The sequence below is a fragment of the Capsicum annuum genome, chromosome 8 (assembly GCF_002878395.1).
Source record: "Capsicum annuum cultivar UCD-10X-F1 chromosome 8, UCD10Xv1.1, whole genome shotgun sequence".
Lineage (NCBI taxonomy): Eukaryota > Viridiplantae > Streptophyta > Magnoliopsida > Solanales > Solanaceae > Capsicum > Capsicum annuum.
The window spans coordinates 7205167-7214193 of record NC_061118.1 but is presented as its reverse complement, the minus strand read 5'-3'; the positions used below and the strand labels follow the sequence as shown (position 1 = coordinate 7214193).

Here is a 9027-nt window from a genome sequence, read left to right as displayed (position 1 = left end):
ACTGAGGTCAAAATGTATAATTGTAAATTGTTGAGGTAAATTGTAAATCGGCCGAAAGTGCTGCTGTTCGAATTTCTTTGCCAATTGCTTCATTTGGCACACAACTGTTAATTGCTCTAAACTACAGATACATTAATCAGTAAGGGGTCGTTTGGTAGTGTGTTAAAAATTTAATGCATGCATTACTCGTGTGTGCTAGTAGTACCTTATTTGGTATATTTATTTAGCCTATGTATAACCAATATTTGTATTAGTTGCACTTTATTGTGTATTAAGGAATGTATTACCAATATCACCATTTTTTATGTATTAATAATACTATGTATTAATAATACAAAGAATTTTAATACATGCAAGACAAAATTGCCCCTCAAATCCCCATTTTTCTTTGTACTTATCTTCTCTCCACTTTGCCTCTCTTTTATAGCCATGGAAAAGCAAGATAATTTTCACTATATCTTCTTCCTTTCCGTCAATCAGACATTACTCCTCCACTAGAATTACTCCTCCACTAGAATTGAATGTTTGATTATTGGGTATAGATTTGAAATTGAATTCTTTGTTTTCGGAGGTTATGAATCTAGAGAAAAGAGGGTTAGGTTTTGAAGTATTGAGTTTGTTTGAGGAATTGGAGTGGTTGAATGTTGAGGGTCGGTCCCAATTCAGTGATCTGGGCTTTAATAAAAAAAAAAAAAAAAGACAAAGTGTACAGGGTATTTGTCAACAAATATTTTCTTATAAAAATTATATAATATATATTATTTTTAATACATCAAATCTAACGGTATATAAGAAATAATGTTAGTATAACTAATGCAAGCACAATTAATACCATTATTAAAGCAAGCATTACTAATACACCATATTCAATATTGTTATTACACACTACAAATGACCAGGGAGAAGGCGGAATGCCGCGTCATATCAAATTGTTCACCCGTTAAGTAAACAAGTCTCATCGGACATAATTGAACACTAAACTGATTTAACCAAAGCCAAGTACAGCTCAGTTCAAGTACAGCCACACTCATTAAATTCCCAAACTCCTACATATCACCGGCTTCGAATATGCATTTGTTAGGATGTGAAATAGCAGTTGCCTTTGTATTCATTGCCGATGAACAGAAACCTTCTCTGCAATCAACTTGATCTGATTTATTCGTTCATGCACCAGTTTCTGCAGCTGCTCCTCCACATTACTTTGATTGTCAGATTTCTCTATGCTACTAGATTCACCATTTTGCGATTTGAACATCACAAATGACATCTGCTGATTATATTCAGTTGGTACATCAATCACCTGCTTCATATCACCATCTGAATCTTTTCCTACAACTTCAGCCTTTACTCGGTGTGAAACAAAAGCCCGGTATGTCTCCATATATTTGTTAATTGGGTCCAAGTGAAGATAGATAAGAATCTCCCAACATTGCTCAAACTGCTTCTTGTTGATTTTCAAAGTTTTCCTCACATCTTCAACAGCACTCAATGGGGGAGCATACTTGCACGTGTAGCTTTTTTTTGACCGATTTTCCTGCTTTAAACGTGATACAACTGATTGTAGGGATTGCTGGATTGGGTCAAATACAAGCAAACGCTCGACGTCATTGCACAATCGAACATGTTGAAGAGAATCCTCGGGCTCTTCAATAGTCAGGTCATATACATCTTCAGATATTGCAACCCTATTCAGCACCTCAAGAAGAAAACGACCATAACCTTTACGTTGATAAGGAGGCATAACCAGTATCTGTCAAAATCCAAATCAGTTCCAAGTTAGAAAGAGTATTATTATGTATATGTGTGTGTGTGTGTATTATAATGCCTAACTGTCCATTATTTACCTGCCCAAGTCGCACGCGTGTACTTTCAGGATAACGATGGAAACGATAAACGGCTGCAAAACCAAGCAACCTTGAAAGGTTATACTCCTGGTTGTCTTTCCTTTCCTGGACTAGGAGATAAATTTCCCATCTAGGATCAAGGACGTCAATACGATTGCTACCTGGTACAAATACCACAACTACTTTTGAAGCTAGCCATAGATACTATCTTTAAGAAAAACAAAACATACGACAATTACCATCCACTAATAGTAGTACCAGTGGCACCAATCTGCTATAAAAGTGTCCTACAGGCGTGCCAACAATCCGGAATACCTGGAGCAATTCCGATAAGAATTATCAATCCTCAGCATTTTTTCAAAATATACATAGATATAATGAATTTCAGTTAACCATCAGATTCCGCAAGCAAAAGAAAGTGATCATTCAAATAGTTGAAACAGAGCAGATGACAGAGCACACAAACATAAGGATCATAAATCTAATTTTGGAAATGCTACGATTTTCCAATCAAGTAGGAGTAGCTTCTTATACAATTTTTTAACCAATAGTAGAAAGAAGTTCACCAATATAAATGCTTCAGAAAGATGTAATTCCATGTAGGTCTAGAAGATATCTTGCACCATATTCCAAACTAATAAACTGATTGGCAGCTGTAGTGAAGCTGCTTTAGTACTAGTTTGTTCCAAGCCCTTGATGATATCTTAAAAGAGAAACACAAGCAAGATATAATGCAAAACATGCACTACAGGACCTAAAATAAAAACGGATATGACTGCTGTCATTCCTATCCTAATATGTCAAGAAAAGGGATGGAGAAGGCACCTCTACACCTGAAGGCTCTGATTTCAAAAGACAATTAGATTCAGTGCTACAGCCATTTGAAACTTTATGCTGCAGTGCTTCAGCATTTGAGACAACAGACCTGTGTGAGAGCACAGCTTATGATCTAAATATATGGTAGAAATTGGTAGGACAAAATATCATTCCTCAGGGATGGTAAGAAGAATTAACATGAAAAAATAGGTACAAGAAAGTTATGGACAAACCGAACATAATGGCTTTCAGTTGAAAATGTTTGCAGGAAGGCATCTTTTTCATCAACAAGACTCTCAGCAAAAATATTCTGCTAGAAACATCACAATTAGAACCCATCTTGATAAAGATACACTAAAGAGGAAATACATACACACATTACCTGAAGGGCAGACTTTAGGTTTGTGATCCCTCTGCCTCCCTAGTAATCGAAAAACAAGTTATATTTAAGTTTAAAACAAACAAAACGAGCAAATCCCTAGATTTAAAACTTTTGGAGAAAATTGAATTTTGGCTCTTATTCATGCTGCAAAGATCCACCTGTAATGAGATACATCAGAAAGTCTGAAATAACTCACAAAGAAATTGAACAATTAAAGATCGTGCAAATTTGAATGATAGGAGCAGAAGCAATAGAAGAGTGAAACAACAGACATCGATAAAAAAATGCAAAAGTTTTATTCAGCATCACTAGAATCCACTCATTTATACTTGCGAAAATTGAATGGTAGGAGCAAAAGCAACAAGAAAAAGAATACTTACATCTGATGAGCTTTCAAAAGCAATATCAGCATAAGCATGAAAGGATATCAAGCTAACCCAAATAGTGATCTACAAAATGGAAGACATGAAAAGATCAGATAAACTAAAAGAACACTCTATACAAGTAAAAGCATTGTCAAACCTAAGTACAATTGACACATCCTCTCATTTTCCTCTTGTTCCCTGTGGAGGTGGACAGGGGGCAGCGTTATCTGACTGCTCATACTGGGGTGGCTCCCAAGTTTATGACATTTTTTCAAGATCACAACTCGACTATCCACTATATACTTTTTTGGTAGACTAAATTGTACCTTTATTGAATAAGACCTGTGAAGAGACTGAACAGAAGACCCTGGCAAGAAGCCAGCTGCGATGTGCAAACCTGTAACTTGATAAGTACCAGTCAGAGATGACAACGCAGTTTAGAACTTGAGGTTCCTGACTTCATCCGAATTCCAAACATGTAGGAGGGCTCATGTTAGCAAGATGATAGAAAATGTACTTTGGAAGGACTAAGCAGAACTTCGATACTCACCCATCCTACAAACTTAGCCACCCTTGCCGCCATCTCAGAATCTCACAAACCTTCAACCCACATCCTCCTCACTATATGACATCCCCCCCCACCCCCACCCCTATTCTTTTCCAGATAAAGGCTACAGTCTTCCCTTAAACCATGTAACCTCACCATTAAACTCAGAGATCATTACAAGATGTATAAGAGAGAATATAGAAGAGTAGGTTTGGAAATTTGTGGAACAGAAATAGACACTATAGCAGATTCTAGCTACTACCAAGTTCAATATCAACACCACTTAGACACGTGTCTACACAAATGCAGTCACATCATATCTTTTTTTGTTGAAAGACTTGGACACTTATGTCAAAGACACACTCAAATCACTGTACATGACAATCTTCTCCATTATTTTCTTGCTCTGAGAGTTCTTCTTTTATGTGTATACAAAAGAACAATTAAAGAACAAATGAAATCAATTGGAACAACTCAGCTACAAATAGCACTTCTAAGAAAGAGGGTTTACCTTCAGACCTTGATACCCAAATATTCTGCCATTGTCCTCAAAAAAGTGATTCAAGTCAATTGGTTCAAGACAGTAACTGTTTGGGGAGTCCACATCCTCTTTTCTAGAAACTATGAAGAAGAAAATGTACGTGTTATGGGACCAGTAGTGAAGAGAATCACCTTCCCAAGGGCAAACAAAGACAAATCATTACAAAAGAAACATCATCTTCAAACATCTCAGCTTAAAACAATGTGTCGGTCCAAGTTAACCTAATGATCGACAAAGAGAAACCACGCATTAGGACGTACATCATTTATTGTTTAGCAAGCCTCGACAAAATAAAGAGAGAGAGAGACATCCAGTTAATTAAGGAAGACACTCTATGTTCAACTAGAAATCCATCCCTTCAAAACCAGTACCTGCTCTTCCTTCCACATGCTTATTGATGGAGCAAGGCAGCGCCAAAGCTTTAAAACATGAGCAGCTAGATCAGGCATAGCACCACTATTGAGATTGAACTGCAATAATGTCACCCGTATGACTTGGAAAAACACACAAAGGGTGTGTTCTGAAACCACGGTGTATTTACTCGGTTGTTGTAGTTAATATGCTAGTAATTACACAATATAGAAATAACAAAAATATACTTGTTTGTCATAGCATAATTTTTTTGATGACCGTAATGTTCGGGCCAGCTTTCACGCATCTCAACTAATTCCACCTCCCACAAGCAAAGGTACCCGGTAACTCTATCCACCAAGGCTAGAACACATGAGAAGAATCACGTAGTTTTTTGTCGACATTGGGATTTGAACCCGAGACCTCATGTTCTTAACACACTTTATTCGCCACTCGGCTACATCCTTGGGTGTGGTTTGTCATAGCATAATTACAGCGTAGGTTCTTGTATCATGTTAGGTTGCACAAGTGTAGTTTCATGGTTAGATATTTTTTTACTCAAATAAAAGTTAAAAACAAAAATTTAATGAACTTCTATTCACACACACACACACACACACACTCATGGTTAGATATATTTTTACTTCAAATAAAAATTAAAAACAAAAATTTAATGAACTTCTATTCACACACACACACACATATACACACTATATTAAATACTATTTATTTTAGGTATTTAAAATACATATTTTTTTAAAATATATTTTATAATTACCTTTTTCAAAAATATATTTCATAACCGGCAACTCATATCATAGAGAGTAATGGCATATAATCCAATTCATGTGAAAATAATATGAAAATCACGATCTATTTCATAAAATCTATGAGTGTACAAGGTATTTTCTGTAATAAATATTTATACTAGTTATAAAACACGAAAATATTTTCAAAAGTTGTAGGTTCCCACCAATTTTACCCTACATGTCCACTTACACTACACAGAGACGGATTCTTAAAGGACTTTCCCTTCATAATTAAAAGAGAAGAAAAAGGGAAGTCATGAAGACAAATCAGAATATTAGGCCAGAAGTTAAATAATGTTGCACATTAGAGGAAACTAAGACGATAGGATACTAACTTCACTTCACTGGTCTGAGAAAACAGTTGAGTAATTTTCTATTTCAAAGAAAACTGGTAAATACAAACCTGTGTATATAGTAATGCAGTCATTAGCTTCAATTCCAGCATCTGCAGAAGAAAAGCATAAGTGAATGATGAGAGAAAGAGCACGAAATGAATGAAGTGTGAATGACTGACCGGTCTTAGAGAATCCAACGCGCCGGCGCTTTTGGGGATCGCTTATTGGTTCAGATGAAGAATGATGCTTCGTTCCCATTTTTGCTGGCTGCTTAGGGTTTTGCTCCGAGCGGCAAATGTTATACGAGGCGGGAAAGACGGGATCTGGGCATACATATATATACTAACCTCTCCGCCCGCCCTTTACATCTCTTTAATAAATTCAACCCGTCCTGTATGATCTAATTTATTTTTTAGGTGGATATTGACCCGCCTCTTTATTACTCAATTCATTTAAAAAAATTGACCTACTAAAACTTGACATAAAATTTAAAAAAATAAAAAAGATTTATAAATTTCGTAGCTTTAAATTAAAGTTGTGTCAAATATATCAAAATATTTTTTAATCTTGTGGTCCTAAATATGTCATGTAGAAAGTTAAAATTAAAGTATTATCAAAAAGAAAAAGGGATCATTCTTTTTTAAACGGACTAAAAAAAAATACATCATTCTTTTTTAAACGAAGGAAATAGCTTATAAGTTGGGCAAATTAAATGGAAGGTCTACAGAAGGAATAGCTTATAAGTTGGGGAAATTAAATGGAAGGTCTACATAGTGATATAATGGAAGGCTTTGATTTTTTGTCCAATAAGAAAAGTGAGACTTTCTTTTTATGCAGGGAGAATACTCACAAAAATATCTTAAATTTGACCAAATTACCAGTTGAGCATACTGAACTTTATGGGGGTTCTATTACCCCCAGACTTTCTTTTCGTATTTTAATGGCATATAGCTGTCACTTGGCCCATTGTGTGTTAGTCACACACATTGAGCGCGTGAAACTGTTAAAAACATTAAAAACTCCCTTCTTTTGCCAAACAGCTCCTAAAATTTTTAATTTTTTAAAATTTTATATTTTTTCATACTTCTCTCTTCTCTCTTCTCTCCTTTCTTCTTTCTTTATTCTCTCCAACAATGGAGTTTTCAACAATGATTGCTCCATTGTTGAATTGAAATTGAACATCATTTCATCACACACATACACATGCAAATGGTCATATTCAATACACTCAATTCAATTACATCAATTTGATTCAATTTCAACACGCACCTTAAATAAGTCATCTTCAACTCCATCAAAATGACAAAATTTAACCCACTATTGCCACCACCAACCAACCACCATTGATCAACCACCAACTAAGGGGAAAAAACAAAAAGAAAATCCACTTAGAGAGGGAAAAAAATTGTTTGTCGAAACTAGAAGCAAATTTGAATAATTCTTGAAGAAAGTTTTCAATTTAAAACTTTGAATAATTTCAATTTCATACTTGAATTCAAATTCAATTTCCAGTTTCCAATTTCCAGTTTCATTGCGTTCAATGTGCCACAGGTTGTGTTGAATAGTCAGAAATTGAAATTTAAATTTGAATTTCTAGCTTTTTGGACTTGAAATTTGTAATTGACTCAATGAAATCATTTGAAATTTGATTTGTAGAAGGAATTTGAGTTATGAAATCTTTAATATGGTTATAACGGTGAAAAAATATTGAAAAAGTGATAAAATGGAGAAGACAAAGCGTGTGTACTACACTTCCAACGTCAAAACTGGGTATAACTTTGCGGGGGACAATTAATACCACTTTAAAAAAGTCCGGGGGAAATTAATTTCACTTAAAAAAGTATAGATGTGTAATAGGACCTCCGCTAAGTTCAATATGCTCAACTGGTAATCCGGTCAAACTTCAGGTATTTTTGTGAGTATTCTCCCTTTTATGTACGATACAAGTATATTTTTACCTTTCTATCCTTCAAATATTTTAAAAATTTTGTACCTATTTGTTTCTCAACTTCTATTTTTTTGTACTTTTTATTTTTTCTTAATCTTTTTATTTTAATTTATTTATCTCAATCTTTATTTTTTTACCTTTTTTACTTTTTTCTCAAACGTTACCTATTTCTTCATTCTCTTTTTTTCTTTTTTTCATTCATTTGTCACAATCATTTTTTTATTTCTTATTTTATCATTTCTTTTTTTTATTTTTCTCAAACTTTTTTTTATTTTTTTCTTCTCATTTTTGTTTTTCTCAATTTTTTTTTATTCTTTGCTTTTTTCCTAACCTTTATTTTTCTACTCTTTTTTCTTTTTTCCCAACTTTTATTATATTTTGCTAATAAATTGAAAATTGGATAATCCGCAAAAGAATCTTCTTCTTTGACACAAAATAAATTTAAGGGCATGATTTATTGTTGTAACGCCCCGGAAAACGGGTCCCGGAGCATCACACGGTGCTTAAGGCTACGAGTAGCCCCAAGATAACCCTTTGAACCATTTTCATTCAGTTCAACACAAATCAACGGAGTTTCCATAAATAACCCCCAAATATCAACAGAGTAATCATCATCTAAGAATAAAAGAATTTCAGAAAGATAACAAAATACGACTTATTAGTCAACTCCCAACATCTATACTAGTCTGACAAGCCTCTAAGAAAATCAATAAAACCAGCGAACCATTGAGACATGCCCCGAATGACTCATACTCAGTTATCAAATGTAAACAATTCCGTGAAACCAACATCAAACATCACGTCCTCGGAACATGAGGACTCACCACAACAGAGGATGTAGAACAGCGTGCCCAAAGAATCACTGTCAAACCTGGAACTGAACACCTGAACCTACATTCTGAGAAAATGCAGCCCACATCCGAAGATGTGGGTCAGTTTCATGGAAAGAAACCGAGTATATGGGGGTGTATGCAGTTGTATAAACATCATCATCATAAATATTTATAAGAAATATGCAGGATGTATGAAAGACTCACATAGCCCGAAGAAAATTATCGTAATCATGAGAGGATGAAATAAGTACAATAA

General features: G+C 34.6%; 1 protein-coding gene across 1 annotated transcript; it reads right to left on the bottom strand.

Annotated features, from left to right (window-relative positions):
* Positions 1–801: 801 nt before the first annotated feature.
* On the bottom strand, positions 802–6444 carry LOC107838966 (histone acetyltransferase type B catalytic subunit). The gene is made up of 10 exons (XM_016682268.2): positions 6170–6444; positions 6059–6100; positions 4466–4575; positions 3423–3491; positions 3043–3081; positions 2894–2970; positions 2670–2769; positions 2084–2159; positions 1845–2005; positions 802–1750 (listed from the first exon to the last, which is right to left on the bottom strand). The coding sequence occupies exons 1-10, from the start codon at positions 6246–6248 to the stop codon at positions 1109–1111; spliced, it is 1395 nt and encodes a 464-aa protein (XP_016537754.1). The 5' UTR covers positions 6249–6444; the 3' UTR covers positions 802–1108.
* Positions 6445–9027: the final 2583 nt, after the last annotated feature.